General features: G+C 40.6%; 1 protein-coding gene across 2 annotated transcripts in view; it reads right to left on the reverse strand.

The window, feature by feature from the left end:
• The window catches only part of MAN2A1 (mannosidase alpha class 2A member 1), a 159,213-nt gene that overhangs the window by 48,033 nt on the left and 87,325 nt on the right, over positions 1-23,855 (reverse strand). For both annotated transcript variants that reach the window (XM_029053956.2, XM_039910655.1), the window contains exons 13-16: positions 11,654-11,819; positions 6,018-6,254; positions 4,378-4,500; positions 1,810-1,924 (exon numbers count right to left, since the gene is read on the reverse strand). In XM_029053956.2, coding sequence (XP_028909789.1) covers positions 1,810-1,924; positions 4,378-4,500; positions 6,018-6,254; positions 11,654-11,819 — 641 coding nt within the window. The remainder of the gene's footprint in view (positions 1-1,809; positions 1,925-4,377; positions 4,501-6,017; positions 6,255-11,653; positions 11,820-23,855) is intronic.

Consider the following 23,855-nt stretch of genomic DNA (forward strand, 5'->3'; position numbering starts at 1 on the left):
GAGAGAAAAGCAGAGATAACCAGGGGAATAGAGATGTTAGGTGGTATACCCCTAGCTACCCTGCTCTTATAAGCAATATGGCAATGCTTATGCTTAATTTTATATTGATGGATATATTCTAAAATTTTATAAGTGTTATTGCTACATCAAGGCCAGAATAGTTCTGAGACAGGAGAAAAAGCACAGATTATTCAAAATTTTGTCACTAGGTCTGGCCTGATTAGCCAACAAAAGAACAATATTTGACATGAAGTACTTCATACTAATATCATTTATATCATACTAAGAGAAGCAGCATGGCCTAGTGGAAAGAGCTCGGGCCTGGGAGTCAGAAGACATTGGTCCTAATCCCAGCTCTACTGTGTGACCTTGGGCAAATCACTTAACTTCTCTGCACGTCAGTTTTCCTGTTCTCCCTCCCACTTAGACTGTGAGCCCCATGTGGGACAAGGACTATGTCCAACCTAATTCACTTGTATCTATCTCCAGCACTTAGAACAGTGTTTGACACACAGTAAGTACTTAATACCACAAAACAAAAAACAACAACAAAAAAAGAGAGCCTAATATACTCTGTACCAGATCTGAAACAAAAGGAAATAGAGCTGAAGACATATATTCATGGAACTTCAAGGAAAGGAACCCCTTGTTCGGGTTAACCCATTTTCCAGAACAGAAAACACAGCCATCAAAAGTGGCAAGTTTATTTGGTTTTCCAGTATCTTCCTTCCACACTTTAAACACTTATTAGCACAGTGGCTAACTACTTTTCTTCAGAGAGAAAAGAAATCACTAATCTTCCACCACAGTTTACAATACCTGGTTTAACATCTGAAATTACAAGACAATCGTATCCTATTTATTTTACTTTCCTTCTGTGTTCACATTTTAAAGAAATGGCATTCTTATTTTCTTTTACTACTCTCATTAGAAGTGCTTTTTTATTGTAGACAGGTACTTTATTAAGAGACTTTTCTTGTCAATGCCAGTTTGGACTCAAACGGATTATTCTGGAACACAATATGCTTCATGCGTTTGGAGTAATAGGGGAATGTTCTCTCTGAATTAATGAAAATTCAAATTGTTGACTAGGCTCTGCCTCCCACCCACTTCCTTTAAGCAGCCTGCCTAACTCTGTGCAGTTCCTTTAAGAGGTGTTTGAAGGTACAGGCTGGAGTGATATGCACATTCTTTACTCCCTTACCTCCTCCCCACTCCTCCACCCCCTCTTCCCCCCAATCCCCACTGATGGTTTCTGGGATTCTGAACCCACAGAAGAGCTCTCCCGGCTCACTGACTGGCTGGCAAGGTCAGGTTGATTTTTTTTTTTTTGCCCATCCTGCCCACACGACCTGCTGGCACTGCCTCCTGCTTGTTGCAGCACACGAGGGAAGGAGAGGAGAGAGGGTAGCAGGAAGCATGGGGGAGGCTGAAGGGGGTTGAGGGAAATGACCATGGCTGAGATGTCGCCCTTCACCCTCCATGACCCTGCTCCCAGCCAGTCGGTGAAGCCGGCTCGCCTTCCCCACCTCCTTGCTCCGCCAGCAGGAGCGAGTGTATGCAGGGATAATTATCCGGTGCTCGTAGGAGGAAAAACAATGGGAAATGGGTCAGAATTATTGCAAATTCCACATTTGTAGAGCTTGAAAATGTGAAGTTTTACTGTACATCGGTGTCATCCTGATTCAAATCAACTATTCGGGCCGGAAAAAGTGGAGCATTAAAAGGAACCAAAGCAGATAGAAAATAAAAACTGACAGAAAATGATGGAAAACATTCTGCACATTTCTGTTTCTAGAGCCACCTTACCCTGTACATTATAAAGTCGCACGGTGTGTGTCAAATGAAGAAAGAAGCACGTAACTTCTGAATAAATCTTTCCATGTGTCACTCTGATGATGGGTGGATCAGTAAGCACGTAGGGCTGAAGGGGAAAAAATGCAATATAATGAGAATCGTGTTCAGCCAAATGTTGTCTTTTCTTCACTTTTCTAATGCATGTGTCTAAAGTTCTTTCCAAAATCATCAATGCATTTTACCAAACACCCAATTGTAATTATTCAATTACACACATTTTTCACTCAATAAAGAACCGGTTTTTCTCCATCATAAAACTTTCCCATTGCGAGCAGAAAAATTCACATAATTACTAGCAAGGAATGACAAACTAGCATTTTTAAATTATTGGCGTACTTTAAAATATTAACCACAACTGGAAATCTCTGTGTTGCCATTTACACAAAATCAAGCTTCCAGACCTTTAAAATATTACTAGGATCCCCCAACACCCAATGAAAGGAGGTATCCTTTCTCTTACAAACCCCTGATTCTGTCACATATCAAAAGTACAGGCTGAGATTGGTGGGAAATGATTCAAAATGTGTGATTCAGGCAGACTTTGACTCATACCCAAGCCAAATAAAAAAAGCGAATGTATCAGTGGGAGTACAAAGGTAGCATTATCCCTAACAGTTCAAGCAAAAGTGTTTGAACAGCTCTCCTTCAAGAGGAATAGTAGGAGATAGAGAACGGCCACACTTAGCTATTTGTCAGTGCATACCGAACATTCAAGATACCCCCAAAAGTGTAATTTATTGAAACAGTGCCAGGAGACACAGAGGTATTGAAATAAGACATCAAACTAAATAAATTACCACCAGATGCACGTAAAAGCACAAGAGTAGAATTTTTCTTTGGTAAATTAAACCAACATTTGGTGATTCCCGTGAACAAAATTGCGGTACTTTTCCAACAGGGTTCCTTCGAGCTCTGCTTGCACTCAAGCAAAGAGTACATCACAAGAACTGTCCAACCAAACTGAAAGGTCACCTGAAGAAACTCTACTTAGAAACCATCAACTCTACTTACAAATTGAGGGAATTTTGGAGTTAAACAACTTATGTGGTAGATGAGAACACTTTTTGGAGCTTCTTATGAAGAACATATTACCTTCTAAGTACTTGAAGCAGTTAAATAAGGGGACTAATTAGCTTGGAATCTGTTAATAATCTTGCAAAGAAAAAAAATCTGCACTGCAAACTACTTTAGGTAATTTCATTTGCAGAAGTGTAATTTTCTTCCAAGATTACCTTTTGATCAAATAGGTTTGTGTCTGTTCTCAGTCTAAATATTAGGAAGGTGAAAAGAATATTCATTTGGAAAACTGAGCTAAAGAAAACTTTAAAGGGTTGCATAGACTACAATAAAGAGTACAATAAAAGTCAGATTTTAAAAGTCTTTTCATAGTTTTAATTACCTGTATGAATGATTTGTACAATTACGGAAGTATTACGTCAGGGTTTTAAAATCTAATTACATCAAAAGAAACTACAATTCTGGATAAAGTTGATCAGTTAGGCAATTTTAAAATAACTTCTTAGATTCCAAAACATACACATTTTTCAGAAAAATGATATAATTTACTGTGAACTGAGAAAGTATTTTACATCTTTCTAGTGGAGAATGAAGAACTGGAAAAAGTAGTCCACCAATGATTATGTGCAAAAATTAGGAAAAACAATTCTGGGGGGTGAAAAGTGGATAAGCTCATTGTGGGCAGGGAATGTGACTACCAACTCTGTTATGTTGTACTCTTCCAAGCTCTTAGTCCAGTGCTCTGCACAAAGTAGTCAATAAATATGATTTATTGAGAAGAAATATAGGGCTCTATTTTATCTATGCTGGAAAAGGCAACAGACTGTGGTAAAATTCAAAGTTTCTTTAAATTGAGGACTTGACTATCTGTTGCCAGTAAAGGTCCCCCCAGAACTTTCCTACCCTCTCAGGATGGTACCTGGAGAATTTCCAGTACTCTACCAGTCTCGAGTACGGAAGAGAGAGTCAAGCAGAGGCATACCCATTCCATTCCTAGCTTGGGCAGTGATTAGCGACTGGAAGGCAACCTACTACAGGTCAAAACTCACCTGTGCTGGGTAGCAGCAGCAAGGGAGAGAGTCGAGGATGGAGACTCAAGTTGACTGCGCGGAAGAAGGCAATGGTAAACCACTTCCGCATTTTTACCAAGAAAACTCTACGGATACACTACCAGAGTGATTGCAGATGGAGGGTGGGGAATTCTGGGAGAGATGTGTCCATGGAGTCGGTATGGGTCGGAGATGACTCGACAACATAAGGTAAGACAATAACTTTCCACAGGATTTGCTTAATTTTGGAGTTCTGACTGAATTCCAGTTTAGGAAATTATGTGCTATCAACCTGCACATTTTCTGCAGCTGTCAAGTAAAAATAGCAATCTCCATCTCACTTGGTAAACTATTGCGTATCATTAAACTGAGACTATGTAAAATCAAAAAGTACTCCAGAGGGTGAATTGGGCAATGATAATTTTAAATGTGTGCCAAAAGGATGGTTCATTACCTTGGCTTCCCCATCTGGTAGGAAAAGATAAGCTCCACTCTTGTCTCTACTATTCGTAGTTCCATACCACGCAAACTCTACCTTCAAATGATGATTCTTCCCATCTTCCTTTGTATACATTTTCTAAGGACAGAAAGTAGCAAGTCACTGCTCAGAACATCGATACACTTCCCGAGGGCATACTATAATCTCTCAATTTTTTCTACACAACTGTGGATATTAGCGATCTACCACTAGGGCTAGATTTATATCCTAGTAGGTGCAGAGCAGTAAAAATGTAGTGGGCCCTGATACCAAAGTTGGCCCCTTCTTGTCTTCCTTTGAAGCACCTATGAGTCCACTCTATATGCATTCTCTTTCCTGCCTCGACTATTTTAAAACCTACAACCAATCAAAAGAGAGAGAAGAACAGGATGAAGAGTGCAGTTTGGGATGGCTATAATGTAATCTGGACAGTCATAGGGCTGTCCTAGGTTTAAAGTTACCCTGTTTACCACAGGGATAATGGCAAACTGGAGGAATGCTTGTGTGAACCTGAAGAACAGAAACCGTGGTGCATCTGCATGGTTCATCCCTTAGCAAGGTCATAATGAAGGCAAGGAAGGTGAAAAGCAGTTGAACATAATATTAGCAGGTTCACGAGGATTTGGATAAATTTCATAATGACTTAGAAGGAAAGTTAGGGGATGTTGAAGGAAAATAGTGGAGACATATTGGATGGTACATCCTGAAGTAAGAGGATGGATGTCAAGAAGTTCCTCCCAACATCCTGTTGCTACTGTCAGCTATAGAATATTGGTCTGTATAGACCAATGGTCTGGCTCCCTAATGGCAACTAGATGTTGCTCTCAAGCATAGACACCCATTCTGTGGGCAGACTCAGCACTGTGAGGGTGATGACATTAACTGCACCTTACAGTTTTCTGGGCAGGAAACACCTGACTCACTCCACCCCTTTGAGCAGGAAAAAGGCAGAGGGAGACTCGAGCTGACAGCTCCATTCCTTGACCTCTACCCCAACCCCACCCGGGAACCAGTGGAGTCCCACCATCTCCACAGAACAGTGTAAGCTGGAGCTGCTCTTCTCGCTCTTCCTCTCCCAGCCCCCATGCAATCAGCAGCTGTGCTGAGGCAGACCAGTCAAGCCAGGCAGAAAAAGGGAACATTTAAAATGTGGATGCTGCTCTCCACAGCACTGGAGGAAAGCATTCACCCCCCAGTGCTTATCAGGTCTGGAATGGTGGCAGAGACAGCCCAGGAGGAGGAGAGGGAGGTAAAATGTAACAACAGCAAGTGCTTTGTAACTCTGGCACTCTTCCCAAAAAGACATTTGTAGTGTTTCCCTCTCCCCTTTTTCCTTCCTCTTCTCCTCCCCTCACTCTTTAAATCGTATGATTGGCTCTCTACAAACTGAATGCTCCGTAATTTCATTTTGTTTGGCTTTTCTGCACGAAAAGGTTGCAAACCCCTGGATTACCGTAGTTAGGCCCTAATAGAGCCTCTTATTCATCCTTTGGCAAAATGATTCTCTGGCATAGTTTCATTTAATACACTCACTTTAATAGTCATCCCCCATGAAGCACTTTAATGCGTTTGTATAAGATTTTTATGACTAACAGAAACTACTGGGTTCAACGTACCTCCATAAATCCAGATAATCCAGAAAACCAGAGTTTAATATAGGAATTTTCCAAAGTTATATCATCCATTGCATTTTGCATCTCCTTTATCTTGAAGATTCTGTCAGGAGTGACTTTGGCAGAACTCCTTTCACTCAAATATATGCTATAATCAGCCAGGTGTGATTCTGAACTAAGTAATTCCAAAAGCTGATACACTCCTAGTCCCAAGGGTGGTAGATGGGCTAAGAAGGAAATCTGTTGAAATGAAAAGGTTGGTGTTCAACAAATAGAACGTTTAAGCAAATTTGTTTCCAATATTGACAGGAGCTAAAACAGTTGGCTGATAACTACTCTTGTTTTCTGAAAAATAAGACTTCATATTATACATTATGGGGGGCTGAAGCAAAAACCAAATCACTTCTCTCTTGCCAACAGAGGTAGCTAAGATCTTGGAAGTACCTGGTTTGGCAAAATGGCAGCTGACACATCTGGGTCATGTCAGGCAAAATTCAGGGATTGTGTGGATTAGGGAGAAAGCATTCTATGCCTGGGAGGCACCACGGTCTAGTGGAAAGAGCCCGGGCCTGGAAGTCAGCAGGCCTGGGTTCTAAGCCCAGTTCCATCATTTGCCTGTTGTGTGACCTCAGTCAAGTCCCTGAATTGTGCCTCAGTTTCCTCAGCTGTAAAATGGGGATTTGAAACCTCTTCTCCCTCAACTGTGAGCCTCATGTGGGACATGGACAGTATCTGACCAGATTGATTTGTATCCATCCCAATGCTTAAAGCAGTGCTTGACTCAGTGAGCAGTTAAATACCATAAAAAAAAAGTCTGTTTCAAACTGGCTGCACTCTTCCAACACTGGGATCACACTGTGCTTCACATTGTGCTTCTCTTTCACAGAATCAGTAGTTCATTAGCTTTACCCAGAGCTAAGTTGATTATAACTTTAAAGTTCACTGCAACAATAAAAAAACAGTGATAGTGGAGTGCGTTAACCCCTGGGGTAGATATAAGATAATCAAATCAGACAGTCCCTATCTCACATGGGACAGTTATAACCACAGGCTTACTTAATTGCAAATAACCGTAACAATTAAATTTCCTATATGATGAAAATGAATTAGGGATAAGGCAATCTATATAGATATTAATATAGCTCTGAGTGTATGCAGAGCTGTCCATTTCCAAAGATGACATTACTGAGATGTTAACCATCTGGTACATGACTGACACTGCCCTCTAAGTTATTTGCACATCAAAGTAGCTCCTTGCTGTGTTCAGGGGTTTATCCCATACAGGCCCTGGCTCTGTTTTCCAGCCCGATTCTTTGTATCCTGATCTTCACATTGCTCTGCAGGTTGGCTTGCCTATTGCTAGGGTGCATTGTTCAAAACTATGATTCACTTATGTCTTTAAATTTATTCTACCTTCCCAGCTACTGTGGGTCCCCTTTCAGTTCACCATATCCCAACTAGTCATCTGTTTTCCTCATATTTTCTCCCTGACATATGTTTTCCTTTGAGCATTGCTTAAATGTTAATAAGCTAACTATTGCGGGACCAAGTAATTGGGGGAGAAAGCAGCATGGCCTGGTAGATAGAACACAGGCCCAGGAGTCGGAAGGACCTGTGTTCTAATCCCTGTCCTGCCAGTTGTCTGCTCTGGGACATCAGACAAGTCCATTTACTTCTCTGTGCTTGTTACCTCATCTGTAAAATGGGGATTAAGACTGTGAGCCCCATGTGGGACAAGGACTGTGTTAAACCTGATCAGCTTGTATCTACCCTTAGTATGGTGTCTGGCACATAGTAAGCTCTCAACAAATACCATTAAAAAAAGTAATCTTGTCTGCCACTTGATGTAGAGTACAGCTCTTAGATGGTGTTGGCAAAATTTTTCTAGAAATTGGGTATATCTTCTGTAGTCATTCCAGGCATCACAGCAATACAGACCTTAATTTTGCTATGTAACATGCCTAAATGTCTCCACACTCTGCCTTGCAGTCTGTGGAAAGTTTCTTTGGCTATCTGTACATCTTTAGACAGTATACTGTTTGGGTAGCCCAATTCAGTGAGCTTCAAGTTCTACATTACTGTTGAAGACCTTGCGATGAGTATAGGATTTCCTGGGTTTAAGGTGCTACATAACTTCAGTTTTCTCCAGAAAAAACAGAAAATTGTGCTGAATCTGCAAAGTGATTCCTAATCATTTGCATGTCTTATGCACACTGCCTTTAGCACACAATCATCTGTGCACAGCAGTTTCTGAACCACCAACTCAAAGACTTTTAATGCCTGTTGAGCTGGAAAAACAGCATTAATAATAATTGTGGTATTTAAGTTCTTACTATAAGTCAAGCACTGTTTTAAGTGCTGAGAAGATACAAGGTAATCACATCAGGAACAGTCCCTATCCCTCACAGGGCTCACAATCTCAGTAGGAGAGGGAACAGGCACTGAAACCCCATTTTACAGATGAGGTAACTGAGGTACAGAGAAATAAAGTGACTCACTCAGGGCCACACAGCAGGCACATGGTGGACGATTAGAACCCAGGTCTTCTGATTTCCAGGTCTGTGCTCTTTCCACTAGCCCCCACTGCTCATGTCTTGGTGTCTCAGAAGCATAGTCTTGACTCCAGCTTTGAGATTTACCATTATGGTATTTAAGTGCTTATTCTCTGCCAAGCATCATGGGAGAGACATTATACTGACTCCACAATTATCCTTGGGTAAAGAACAGCCACCATATATAAGATTTTATTTTTCTTCTTGGCTTTTACAAATCATTTTTGAGGGAATCAAGGTTATTGCTAGGAAGGGCACTCAATTTGCTAAGACAAATTTTATATAACTGTGGTAGCAATGGGGATGATCAACTCATTTAAATGAATATCAATTAAAAACACAAAATCTGATTTTGTGACAATACAAATCAAATGCAGACCCTGTCCCACATGGGACTCACAGCCTGAAGGCAAGAGGGAGAATAGGTATTTAATCCCCATTTTACAAATCAGTCAGTGGTATTTGAGTGTTTACTAATTCAGAACACTGTACTAAGCCCTTGATAGAGTACAGAACAATAGTTGGTAGACATGACCCCTGCCCACAAGGAGTTTACAGTCAGAGCTTACAGTTTACAGTCATGCCTTCCTATTTAGGCTGGCTATCTATATCTTGAAGGGTCTCCATCTCAACTGGGAAAGGTATTTTTCAGGAGTTACTATGTTATTAAAGTGTTCTAGCCATCTGTAATGGTGGTATTTCCTAAGCATTTATGTGCCGAGCACTGTACTAGGCCCTAGAGTAGATACAATATGATCAGTTTGAGCTCAGTACCTGTCCTTTCAAGGGCTCACAGTTTAAGAAGGAGGGAGAACAGGTATTGATTCCCATTTATTCCTGACAAAATGGTGGTTTTCAAATGTACTCTTCTGCTGTGCCCAAGTAGTAGGTATGTGGGGCCATAGAGCTTCTTTACTACTGATATAGCAACACAGACATTAATGCCATCCCAGTACTGGAAGTAGCAAGAGAGAAGTTAGCTATCTGAAGATGACAGGCAGTGTTATCCAAGTGCTTAGTACAGTGCTCTGCACACACAGTAAGCACTCAATAAATACGACTGAATGAATGAATCCACAATCCCAGAAAATGGTGAATTCCACATACGGTAGCAAACAAAATAATATTCAAAGAATTGAGTGTGTATTTTCAAAAAAACAATAAAAGGGAAGAACCATGGTTAATGAGGGAAACTGGTACTTAGAAACAGCCAGCTTCCCTGAGGAGCTTGTCTTCGATAGTATGACTTGAATTGAAGAACATTCGAATAACGTTAATTTAACCTTCCCGGTGATTTGGCATTCCTGTTGAATGTGATTGGCTCACTGAAATCCCACAGAAGACTTCATTATACTGACACCACAATTACACTTGGGTAAAGAACAGCCACCATATGTAACAAGACTTTATTTTCCTTCTTGGTTTTTACAAATTATTTTTTGAAGGAATCAAGGTAATTTCTAGGAAGAGCACTCAATTTGCTAAGACAAATTTTACATGTGTGGTAGCAATGAGATGATCAACTGTCATCTAAATGAATATCAATTAAAAACACAAAATGTGATTTTATAATGAAGACAGAAGGAACAACCTATTTTTCCTTGTTTAAAAATATTTAAAACATTTGCAACAAAGCTCTTTATATGTTTTAGGATAGGCTATATATTCCCTTATCCCAAAACTGAAAACTGGTACTGGCAGTGATGCTTATATACCTTATTTTCATTGAAATAACTCAAAAATGATCTATAATATCCACGAACATTAAGAAGAAGCTACAGACCTGTTCTCCCTCCTACTTACACTGAGAGCCCCATTGCAGGACAGGACCTGTGCCCAATCTAACTTGCATCTACCCCAGCAATTAGAACAGTGTTTGACACACAGTAAGCACTTAAATGCCATAAAAAATTAATTCAGGCCAAAAAGAGAGCTATGTAAATGAAAAATAAAATTGAAAGTCTAACATACTTCACCTATAAATCAAGATAAGATACCTGCCCTCCCTACCTCGAAGATTGTGAACCCATGTGAAACAGAGCCTACTTCTTGTCTGATTATCTATCAACCCCAGTGCCTATCATGATACCTGTCACATAGTAAGTGCTTAATAAATACCATTATTACTACTCAAAGTGAGGTGACAGTCTAATCTGGTAAAAATTTAAAGGACATTCAGAATTCAGGTCCACTGTACATGAAGTTGATCTACTTACATGGCTCTGTTTTACTCTACTGGCAATAGGGAATGGGTGAGGCAGGTCACTCTCTGCTCTGCCATGTCTAGCTATACGAACAAGCAATAATCTTAGTCTCTCCACACATTTCTCAGGAAGCAAAATTTCCTTACTAGCTGTCAGAGCCCAGGTCCACTGATGGTCGCAAATCTTTCTGTATGGTCTTCAGAACAGTATGTTTTGGTGTTGCTCCTCAAAATTTTCCTGTCTGGCATTGTGCATGAGCATGCCTGCTATTTCATCTTATGGTCTAAAGCTATTTTGTAGTTATGGCAGCACACATTGAACAGCATTCATCACTAGTCTGTTGAGGGGCATTCTGGTTATTTGGTTATTTGCCAACAATGGAAAGCCAGGAGATGCCTTGTCATTTCAGCCTCCTCTCATTTTTTGGAAAATAGTGACATCTAAAATCCTACTTGGATCTGAACCCTTTGGGCACATGGGTTGAATACCAAGTATTACATTAATGCCTGTCTCCTCCTTGATTTCTTAATATACAGAAATGTTAAGGCTGGGCATCCCCCCTCCACACTTATAAACTTCAGCAGGTGTGCTATCACAATATGGCTGCTTGCCATTGTTCATGGCACTGACTTCTGGAAAACATCTTCTCTGACGGACAGTGAGGCACTGCATAGCATTAGAGATTAGCCAACGTGATAACATGGCTTTTATTCCAACTTCTGAAATGCACTACTGTACCTTGGTAGCATCAAAACCCAAATCTCAGGTCATCTGTTTTTAACTTTTTTTTTTTTTATCTTTCTATCAACAGCCATTAAAATGGAAATATTTCACATGCATAGATAAAAGATCAGAGTCAATGGTTCATTTCATATTACAATACCTGATATGCTTCATGGGAAACTGAAGTAGTCCCATCCCACACAGCACTAATTTGAACCACAACAGGTGTTCCTGAAGCAGATAGTACTTTAACCTTTGGTGAACTGACATGGATGGTAACCAATGAAAAACGCTCTTGCTCTAAAGGATTATAGATCACAAGATACCTGCAAAAAAAAAAAAGTTACCAGTGAATCAATAGTATGTATTAAAATCCTAATGTGCAGAGCACTGTAGAGTACAACAGAATTACTATACATAGCCCATGCCCTCCAGGACTTTACACTCTAGCAGGTAAAACAGATATTAAAATAAATTATTCATTCATTCAATAGTATTTATTGAACGCTTACTATGTGCAGAGCACTGTATTAAGCGCTTGGGATGAACAAGTCGGCAACAGATAGAGACAGTCCCTGCCATTTGACGGGCTTACAGTCTAATGGGGGAGATGGACAGACAAGAACAATGGCAATAAATAGAGTCAAGGGGAAGAACATCTCGTAAAAACAATGGCAACTAAATAGAATCAAGGCGATGTACAATTCATTAACAAAATAAATAGGGTAATGGAAATATATACAGTTGAGCGGACGAGTACAGTGCTGTGGGGATGGGAAGGGAGAGGTGGAGGAGCAGAGGGAAAAGGGGAAAAAGAGGGTTTAGCTGCGGAGAGGTAAAGGGGGGGTGGCAGAGGGAGTAGAGGGAGAAGAGGAGCTCAGTCTGGGAAGGCCTCTTGGAGGAGGTGAGTTTTAAGTAGGGTTTTGAAGAGGGGAAGAGAATCAGTTTGGCGGAGGTGAGGAGGGAGGGCGTTCCAGGACCGCGGGAGGACGTGGCCCAGGGGTCGACGGCGGGATAAGCGAGACCGAGGGACAGTGAGGAGGTGGGCAGCAGAGGAGCGGAGCGTGCGGGGTGGGTGGTAGAAAGAGAGGAGGGAGGAGAGGTAGGAAGGGGCAAGGTGATGTAGAGCCTTGAAGCCTAGAGTGAGGAGTTAGAGATAGGAGATAGGAGGAAGCAACAGCATATGAAGATACCAACATGGGGGGGGGGGGGGGGGGCGTAGAGAGAGAAGAGAGAGAGGTTGTGATGTGAGTACTTGGATAGTGCTTGGATAGCCAGGAAATGAAGTGTCAATGAGTAGGGGGCAGGATAAATAAGGCAGCTTAGCAACTGCACCTAGTGGACAGGGGCCCAGGACTGGGGGAGTTAAACCTCAGTTCTAATCCCAGCTCCATCACTTGCCTGTGTGACCTTGGGCAAGCCACTTAACCTTTCTGTGCCTCAGTTTCCTCATCTGTAAAATGGTGAATACCTGGTCTCCCCCTCTCAAACTATGAGCCCCATGTGGGGCAAGAAATGGGTCTTGATCTGATTGCATTGTACCTACTCCAGCATTTGATCATAATATTGTACTCTAAGGGTTTAGTAGAGCGGTCTGCACACTGAGTGCTCAAATACCATTTACTGAAAGCAAGCACTTGATAAACATCACAATTATAGAGTGGGGGGGATGAGAGAAGGCCTTCTGGAGAACCTGAGATCTTAGAAGGGCTTTGAAGAGAGGGAAAGTAATGGCCTGTCAGATGGGAGGGGAAGAGGTCCAGGAAGGAGGGTTAGGGTGTGAGCAAGAGGTCACTGAGGGGTAAGAGAAAAATGAGGCAAAGGTTGATTTGGGAGAAACAAAGAATGTGAGCTGGGGCATACTAGAAGAGTGCAATATCGCCCTGCCTGCAGTCTCTTCACTTTCCAGTCCATACTTCACTCTGCTGTCCAGGTCATTTTTCTAAAATATCTTTCAGCAAATATCCCACTCCTCCAAAATCCTTAGTGGTTACACATTCCTCTCTGCAAGCAAAATCTCCTGTCCCTCTTAATTATTCACTCTCTTCTAGTATGTCCCAGCTCACATTCTTTGATCTCAGGTTCTCCAGAAGGCCTTCTCTCATCTCTATCTTTTGCCAAATTGTACACTCCAAGCACTTAGTACACTGCTCTGCACACAGTAAGCGCTCAAAAAATATGATTGAATGAATGAATGTATATGTACTTGGAACAGCATGATGGCTGTTTAGATGGAGATGAGGGTATAGATTCTACAAAGGAAGAACCAACAAGATTCTTCTGACAGAAGTCACATGACCTAGTGGAAAGAGCATTGGCTCGGGAGTCTCAGGACCTGGGTTCTAATCCCAGTTCTGCCACTTGCCTGCTAGGTGCCCTAAAACAAGTCACTTCACTTCTTTGGGGCTCAGTTTCCTCATCTGTAAAATGAGGATTCAATAGCTGTTCTCCCTCCCACGTAGACTATCCCACTCTGTCCCATGTGGGATAGAGACTGTGTTCAACCTGATTTATCTTCTATGTACCCCAGTGTTTGGCATATAGTAAGCACTTTAAAAAACCCGTCATTATTAATGGGGTTAACAAATACCACAGTTATTATTAGCATTTGGCAACATAGTGAACATGGGGGTTGAAAGGGAGGGAGGAGTGAAAGATAATGCCAAGGCTACAGGCTTGAGCGATGTGGAAGATGGTTGGTAGTGAGAAAGTTAAGTGGTGGAGAGAATTTGGGAGGGAAGATGGTGAGTTTGGTTTTGGATATATTAAGGTATTTGGGATAGACATCCATGTCGAGATGTCTTGGAGACATGAAGAAATGCTGGATTGCAGAGGAGAGAGGTTTGGGTCAATGAGGTAGAGTTGGGAGTCATTGCACAGAGGATGTTGTGTTCTATTCAGTTACTTAAAATGTAAGCTTCTAGTTTGAAATTACCCACGGTAGTTTTATGACCAGAACCCTAACATTTCTAGACACATGCACAAGAGAAAATACAATAGTGTATTTGGGATATTTCAAGACCTTTCTCTCCAAACTTAATACTATTACATAAATGAGGAAAAATACGCATTTATAGATTTAATCCTAATTTTAGGCAAAAGGCTATATTTTCACAGTGATTGTTTATACAATTTGAGAAATAATATTTCAAAACCCAACACTTTCATGCTCAGTCATCTCAGTCATGTGTTGGTTCAAGAGCAAAACATCGTTCAAGGAACACTACTGTGTAGAATTATGCAATTTTCTCTACCAAATGCTTGTAAATCAGTTCAAGGTAAATAAATCAATTCCCTGTAAGTATAGTCCTCTCACATAGTAATACAAGGCCTTTAAAAGAGGTGTTTCCTTTCACTGGCGAGGGGACAGGGGAGGGAGTCACAAAGCCCCAAAGCTAGGCTAAACAGATTAGAAAGAGAAAGCACTATATCATTTCAGTATCTAAAGATTAGAGCCATAGTTTGGCAAATTTACAAATTTGTACCCAAAGAAGTAACAAAATTAATCTGTCTCATTAAAAAAAACAAAATGTGCCAAAAATAACTGAGTGTGTTTATTAAAGGTGTTTTCATTTATTTGCACCCTGATTATAGAAGATTAAAAGCTTTCACTAAATCCAAATCCCACTGGTATTTTCATAAAATAAGCCAATGGTACAATACAAAATCTTTATACTTTGTATACCAGATTCAGGCTTAGACTATGCTGAGGGGGCATTATCAACTCAAATGCTCTAAAACCACCAGCAAAATTATAGCCTTATGAGTATAAATGTGTGATACAGAGGGGGAGAGCATTCTAATTTTCTTTGGTGTAATTATTCAGAAAGCCTCGTGGCTGTCAATTTTTAAGCTATTCATCTCAACTTGTATTCTTTTTTAGTTAACCATATTTGAATTTGGGGGAAGACTGTCACAAAAGCACTGTCTTGTTTTATTAATTCATTTCTCCTAGGAAAGATCTTGTTAGTGAGAAGCAACGGGGCCTAATGGATAGACCACAGGCCTGAGAGAAGGCTCTAATCCCAGCTCTGCCACTTGTCTGCTGTGAGGGGAAGTCACTTCACTTCTCTGTGCCTCAGTTACCTCATCTGTAAAGTGGGGATTAAAACTGTGAGCCCTATGTGAGACAGACTGTGTCCAACCTGATTTGCTTGTATCCACCCCTGTGATATCCAGGTGCTACAAGTGATGTCACCCTTCTCCTGCTCTGACTCAGAAAGGAGAACTTCTGAGGAAGCCAGGAATGGGGGAAAACCATGAGGAAAGGATGCATTTTTTTTTTTTAAAAAAAAGACCAAAACAAAAGATAAATGGTTTACCTGCTTACTGTCCTTCTGTTGTTTTGGTTCAGCATGTTCACTAGTGTTGAGGAAAAATCTACCTTCCAATGTACAAAGTGTTAGCAACTAAAAGGGGCTCAGTAATGGACATGGCAGGTGAAGATAGTGAAAATGTGGAAGAATAATAAATTAAAGATATGTTGAACCACATTGCAAGGAGTCATGAGGTAGGGGAATCATGGCCCAGGAGACACCACTTTTGGAGGCAAAGCCAATATAGGGACATATGGATCAAAAGAAAAAGTACACACAAACAGGTGGGGGAAGATTACTGATTGCTGCCTGTCTGCTGACTGATTCTGGGTCTGACCTTTCACATTCTCTCCTGAAATCTCCAGTCTCCAGCAACCCTCACCTCCTCATGACTTTGCCAACTACTTAGTTGGTAGAAAGAGAAACCATGGTGTGAACTCCCCTCTTTACCCCACAACTAGCCCTACCTTCTCTTTCTCCTCCTTCCAAATTATCCTTCGAGGTGAAGGATCTAGTCCTTTATATTTACTCCCTCTACCTTATTCTAGACTCTAAGCTCATTGTGGGCAGGGAATGTGTCTGTTTAATGTTATACTGTACTCTCCCAAGTGCTTAGTACAGTGATTTGGACCCAGTAACTGCTCAATTAAAACTACTGAATGAATGAATTCATCAGAGATTGACAGCTAATCAGTCATTTCTGCCTCAACAGGTTTTCATTACAAGAATTGAATCGGATTTTATTTAAGAATTAGAGAACCTTTTTTCCTCAGTGTTCTGACTGGATATAATGCAGAGAAAGAGTCAAGCAGTCAAACTTTAAGTTCCATTAACTTAATTTCTCCTTAACATGAGGTTAAGGCCACAACTATAGCATTATAAGAGAACTGACTATAAATACATGTATGTTAAGGTAGTTTGAGAATATACATTAAATCCCCCCCTCTAGATACATATTAAATTGTCCAGTTGGTCTCAATGATCAGGATAAAAAGAGGGAGAGACTTTGAAATATTTAGCTCCTAAATCAGGTCTCTTCATTGATATAATCTAAGACTTGATTAATAAATGAAAAGTCAGTATAGCTATAAAGAATGCATAAAGATGGCACACCTAAATAAAGCAATTATATTTGTACTGGTTGAGGGTTTTAAGTTTATTCATGAGGGGCCCCAGATAAAGTGTACAATTTTCTCTGGAAGATTATAAAACTATGGCAAAAGGAGGCAAACTTTTTCCTGGTAAAAGGCTGTAGAACAGTTGCACAACACTAGTTACAACCTAACTGGATTTGTGTGAACATTAATTCCTCATATATGCAAGTTTTTCTTATATAGCTACAATCACTTGTATTCCAAAGAGCAATTATGCCTTCACTATTTTAGTCCACACAGGATAGCCATTTCATTTATATCCCCTAAAGTATATATGTACCTTATGCATAAAGCACTTGTGTACATATCCATAATTTATTTATATTATCTGTTTCCCCCTCCAGACTGCAAATTCAGTGTGGGCAGGAATTGTTGTGCTGTACTCTCCCAAGCTGGCTGAGAAGCAGCATGGCTCAGTGGAAGGAGCCCGGGCTTGGAAGTCAGAGGTCATGGGTTCGATTCCCTGCTCTGCCACTTAGCTGTGTGACTGTGGGCAAGTCACAACTTCTCTGTGCCTCAGTTACCTCATCTGTAAAATGGGGATTAAGACTGAGCCTCACGTGGGACAACCTAATTACCTTGTATACCCCAGTGCTTAGAACAGTGCTCTGCACATAGTAAGCGCTTAACAAATACCAACATTATTATTACAGTGCTCTACACACAGTGAGCATTCAATAAAGACTGATGTTTAAATATTCGCTCTGAGACATTCCTCTCTTTCCAGATTTTTTCCTGATACATCTATGTTAAATGTGGTAGGCAGCTCCTAACAGTAGTTCCAAATCAATTCCACAGACTCTCTACAATAGCCCAAATAAGTGAGGCTGTGGTTCAAGTTTCCTAAAAAGTACACCACCTTTGAGAGGAGAAATATGTAAAAGCGTTTCAAAACTCACTGTTTATACCCTGATAAACATATTCAAAGATTTGGAGAGAAAGGAAAGCAAGTTGTACATCATGCTATCGGCATTATGAATTGGCACTTTAGAAAACCCTTGCTTACAATTGACTCTTTTCTAAACTTTACCACTTCTAACTTGTCTAGCTTCTCTTCCTTTATCTCCAAAACTATTCAAATATCCTATTTTAAATCAATACTACCTCACTCATGGCTCAATTTTTTTCCCACCTTAAGTTTATATTTCACATCCTTTCTTTAGACCACCCCTAATTTCATTTCATCATGTTTCTCCATTTTCCCTCATTAAGCACAGGCGCCTGCTTTTATTTTCTTTTTCCACTTCACCTTTACATCCTCTCATGCCATCTTCTCTGTTTATGGAGCATTAAAGCATATCCAACATCCACTTCTGTAAAAATAGATGCGGGGCTGGGGACAGGGTTGTGCATCAGGGAAATATGCTAGCAAGAGAATCACATGGGAAGGGCGGGGATGAATAGGAAGGAGAGAGAGGTGGGAGCAGCTATTATCTAAAACTCCTTTTGCTCACCGATGCAAATTATGAATCCACTAGGGAGTGACCATTCTGTGAGGTTTCTAGCCCACAGCTTGTTTTTTTAAAAAAAACCAAACACTTCTACAGTCAGCTAGCACTATATTATTTTGGGCAATGACAATTAAAAATGGTTCCTGGGGAAGCAAAGTCCAGGCACAATGTAACCATGGCCATTTTCTTGTTTGGATCACTAGAGAAGCAGCGTGGCGCAGTGGAAAGAGCACGGGCTTTGGAGTCAGGGCTCATGAGTTCGAATCCCAGCTCTGCCACTTGTCAGCTGTGTGACTGTGGGCAAGTCACTTCACTTCTCTGTGTCTCAGTTACCTCATCTGTAAAATGGGGATTAAGACTGTGAGCCCCACGTGGGACAACCTGATTCCCCTGTGTTTATCCCAGCGCTTAGAACAGTGCTCTGCACACAGTAAGCGCTTAACAAATACCAACATTATTAGAGACCTCTGGGCAGTCTTGGGTTGGGAGGAATGGAGAAAGATGGTGGAGTAAAGGACCCACAGCAGTGTTGTTCAGAGCAATGACCTGAATCCTGCAAGTTATGGAGATAAGTAGTCCCATAAGCAGTAGAGTCACTGGCACGTATACCAATCTGGGATGAAGCTAAGAACTGACCATTCATGCCTGGCACAAAAATTTCTGTTAGGTGTCACTACAAGAATGGATAAAGCAATTATTCTGAAAATCTCATGTTGGTTTCCAATTGCTTTTGTAGAGAAAGGTTCTAATAATACAAAAAAATAACTCCCATTACCATTAAGCTCAGCATTAACTGAAGAGATCTAATGAACCCTGAATTAAACTCCATCTTTATATAAGAGTGTAGGTATATAATCAGCACATTCATGCTTTTGTCTATATATTCTCTTAGAAGCTAAAGAATCAGTATATTATTGGATTTTTAATTATTGAAGGAGTCTATGTACGTAGACTTTCCAGAACCAGCACTGAGAATATTGCTCAATTAGATTTGGACATCTTGGAAAACCCTAAGTTCAATTATCATTTTAAAGTTATAAGATCCATCAGATACATTCAGTTGAAGCCCCAAATCTTAAAGGAGCCTTTTACTGAAATATCTTCCTGATTTCCCATTTTTAAAAACATGACAGAAGCTGATCTTCATAGACCGGTTCAAAGATACTGCCCATCCACCAGTCACTTGTGGTGGCATAAAGGTACCTCAGTTATCACATCTGTAAAATGGGGATTAAGACTGTGAGCCTCATATGGGACATGGACAGTATCCAACCTGATTACCATGTATCTACCCCATCGGTCAGTACAGTGCCTGACACATAGTAAATGCTTCTCAAATACCATTTAAAAAATGCATTCAGACCTTCCTAACACCAGTGTGCAAAGTGAACTTATTCCAAAGACAATACAAACCTTTTTGTTGAGTGTTTCCAAGTGACTGTTGAAAGGTCACCTAGAGACCTTTATCAGTGATGAAATAATAGTCCTAGATTTTTGTCCTCAAAACATAAGAAGCGCCTACAGCAGATCTGGTAAAAAAGAGCCTCATTAAGCTCACCCTTTGAATTACCTCAAAAAAGTGTATCCTAAGTTTTTACTACACTGGGCACCATCCAATTTACCTGAAAAATCAAGCGTCTATTGAAGGCATGTCAAATACATTCCTGTGAGCAGTCCATTTAAGCAATTACACATTCATATGTTGGCAACACATTTTTAAAAGTTGCAAATTGCTGAAGAATACTAACCATTAATACATGGAAGAAAAGGAAATACAATTGGAGAACTGATCTGAACTTTATTACCTCCTTAGAGATGCTCTGTGGCTTCCGTGAGGGCAAGGACAGTGATCCAAGAAGAGGGGGAGACAAGGCAGGAAAAGTGACACCGACTGCATCCCTAACTTTGGCACCTCACTTTGCCACAGCTAGCCAAGAGGGTTGGGAAGTCTCAGCACAACCCATCAAAATGGCTAGAAAAATAAAGTGCAGGTTCTGTTGAGTGTGGTCTAGCCCCTTAACCTGTTCTAATAAAATTAGTAGGTGGCCCAGGATATTGGTTGTTAACCACTAAAGAAGCAACAGCAATGCTATGTGACATCTTGGGGAGCTGAGAAACCTGATTTACTAATGCATTCTTCACCCTCAAAGTGGACGGGGATAGAAAAAGAGCTCCAAACCGCCTGCCTCACTCAATCTCATTAGGCTTATCAGAGGCCACAGCTGGTGATTTTCAGCCTTACATTGCTATAACCAATACAAAACTACAACAAACCAAGAGAATAACCATTATGGCCCAGAACATCAGGATACTATGACATTGATAACGGCTGTCATCAAGAAAGGATAGGTCTCATAGCCCGTGAACTGGCCCTTTATGACGTTGGTGGCATCAGGCGAAGGGAGACCACCTAGTGCCAAGCTGATCAATGAATCAGTGGTACTCACTGAGCACAGAGCACTGTATAAAGTGCTTGGGAGAGTCCAGTAAAACAGAGTTGGTAGATGCAATCCCTGCCCACAAGGAGTTTACTGTCTACAGGGTTAAACGGAGATTAAAATAAATTACAGATAGGGGAAATAGTAGTGCAAGGATATTTACATTAGTCTTGTTGGACTGGGATGAGTATCATAGTGCCAAGTGGCACACAGTCAACTGCATAGTTTTACCATAGTTTACGGGACATATCAAACATCTACCAAGAGAGAAATTTCTCTCAGCCAAGCTGCCTCAGCTGGCCCAGGACATCTAACAGCCCGGGACAGAAGACAGCTGCCCAAAGACACAGCGATCTCTCTTTGCCGAGCTGCCTCAGCCAGCCCAAAGCAGAGAGCTGCTGTGGATTTTTTTTTTTTCCCAAACCAAAACTGTTCAGTCCATGTTTCCCCACTCCTCAAGAACTCCTCCTTGCTGCCACCCATGGATTGTATGTTTTCATTAGTAGTGTCCTTTGAATGACATATTTGTCCTTGGAATTGGGACACTTTCAGCTATTTGTGAGCTAAAAATGGGTTCTCAGAGGAGCCACTAATATTAATTTACAAACCATGAATTTTCAGAACACTATGCATTTTATGGTTTAGAATGATGAAGGGCTTTTAGAATTTATTGTTGCAGAAGTCGTCACAATAGTAATTAAGTTTCTGAGCTTTAAAAATAACTTTAAAACTTTAGCATCAGACCTGTGTGATATATAAGAAATAAAGGTCTGCCAGTAACTTAAAATGATACCATCAATTCTGATTAATGTAAAACTTGACATTCTTAAGTAATACAGGTTTTTAAGCAGACAAAAATTCTACTCCTATATTATTTTGCTGCCACCAAGTCTAATATTGTCTATTTTAAGTCACATTTTATTCTAAAAAGATCATTACTAATGAAAGGACCATTAGACAGTTTCTGAGATTTTCAAATATTCTATTTCTATCAATTCAGAAATCACAGGGAGAGCCATTTTCTCAAGTGACAGAAAGAGATGTCTTAGTTATGAGTAATTGGATGAGACACGCTTTTCCGTCAAGATGTTATTTTTGTCTGAGAATAAAGGAAAATACATTTCTTACCTGATCTCAAACTATTTAGGTAGAACATCTAGCCTTCCACTGGATTATTCTTTCTGGTAGAAATATACTTTCAAAATTTACCAATCTCTCAAGGTAAAGCTTGGCATACAACTACAAACCACTTGATCCTCATGAGCTTCCATGGGATATAATATATTTTTACCCAGAGTCTGTGTCCTGTGTGTTCAGCTACAATGAGAACTAGTGGTGAGTAGTAGCAGAAGGCTCTATATCTGAATGGAGGCAAATGGCAACTAGAATATTATATAACAACTGTTGTAAAGCACTTCCTATGTGTCAGGCACTGTATTAAGCATTGGGGTAGACACAAGATAAGCAGGTCGGACTATCCGACAGTCCCCGTACCTCATCGAGCTCTGAGTCTAAAGTAGCAGGTAGAATGGGGATTTGATCCCCATTTTATAGATGAGGAAACTGAGAAGTGACTTGTTGAAGGTCACCCAGTACTTAAGTGGCAGAGCTGGGACCGACACATCTGACTGGAGTTTTTAAAACTCCAATCGGCCTGGAGATTCCTTACTGGTGGCTGGGATAATCTAAGCAGGGCAGAGCTCTTCACTTAGCTCTGATTGTAGCTTGTTGGGGGGAAGAGTTGTCAGAGCTGGGTCCCCCCCATACCTCAATAAAACCAGGGCCATATTTCCCTTTCAAGGTAAAAATGAATAGTAATACCCAAATTCAAGAGTCAGTTAATACCTCCTTTATAATGAATAAAATTCATCGGGGCACCCAAATGGTGGTTTTTTTTTTTTTTTTTTTTTTTTTTATAACAATGAACTTGTTGCAATGGGTTCTAATATCTCTAATAATACTGCTCTCAAATGCCTTCAAGCCACGCTCAACTCCCAGGTTTGAAATACACTCAGTGAAGGCAGAAGAAAGGGACAACAATGTCCTTTCAGTGAGAGCACGTGAACAACATACTTGTATTCGCTAACTTGCAATCTTGAAAATGGAGGCTAAAAATGGCTGTCAGCTCTGAATTTTAAAAATAATGCTTTTCACAAAGAATTGCAGATGGCCTTTATGGCCAGGAGTCAGTAAATGAGAATGGATTATAGACATGATTATCAGAATTGGAGAATTCTTCATTAGAGATCTGTCCCTGCCTCTCCCATCAAAACTGATGCCATGCTGGTACAAGCTCTGGTCTCATCACACTTGTGACTATGGCACTATTGCATTAGGCTCATTGCTGGTCTCGGATCTCCCTGCCTGTCTCCCCTCTAGTCTACCTAACATGATGCTGCAACTGTCTGCAAACAAAAATTCCTCACAATTGTCTTCAAGGTTCTCTACCTGGCCCCATTCTTACTTATCTGTTGTCTCCAGTAGCTATTCCCCAATTTGCTGTCTTCGGTCACTCTCAAGCAAGCCTTCTAGCTGTGGTTCGCTTTTGGCACTCTGGCTTCAACTCTCACATTCATGCTGGGATTTCTACCCTCCCTATAGCAGGCAGACCACAGAAAACCCTACATTCCAAACCCTCCTAAAATTCCACTTTGTCCACCAATTCTGCCCCAATTAATATCCTGGCACCTGAGCCAGATCATCATACCAACTCAGGCATACATCAATTCATTCAATCAGTGGTATTTATTGAGCAATATTGAGTGTTATTTATCACTGTACTAAGCGCTTGGAGGAATAGAGAGTCCGTATACATTCCCTCCCCACAAGGAGTCTAGATGGGGAAACAGACACTAATGGAAATAAACCTCATAAGATGCCATATCAGCCCCCGAACATTTGAAAATTCCACTAGAGTTTTGTTTACTTTATCAATAAGCTCTTAACTGGGGCTTTTAACTTCTGGAAGGTTTTGTATTCTTTGGGGATTTTTCCAATTTGGGG

Source organism: Ornithorhynchus anatinus, chromosome X3 (assembly GCF_004115215.2).
Source record: "Ornithorhynchus anatinus isolate Pmale09 chromosome X3, mOrnAna1.pri.v4, whole genome shotgun sequence".
NCBI lineage: Eukaryota > Metazoa > Chordata > Mammalia > Monotremata > Ornithorhynchidae > Ornithorhynchus > Ornithorhynchus anatinus.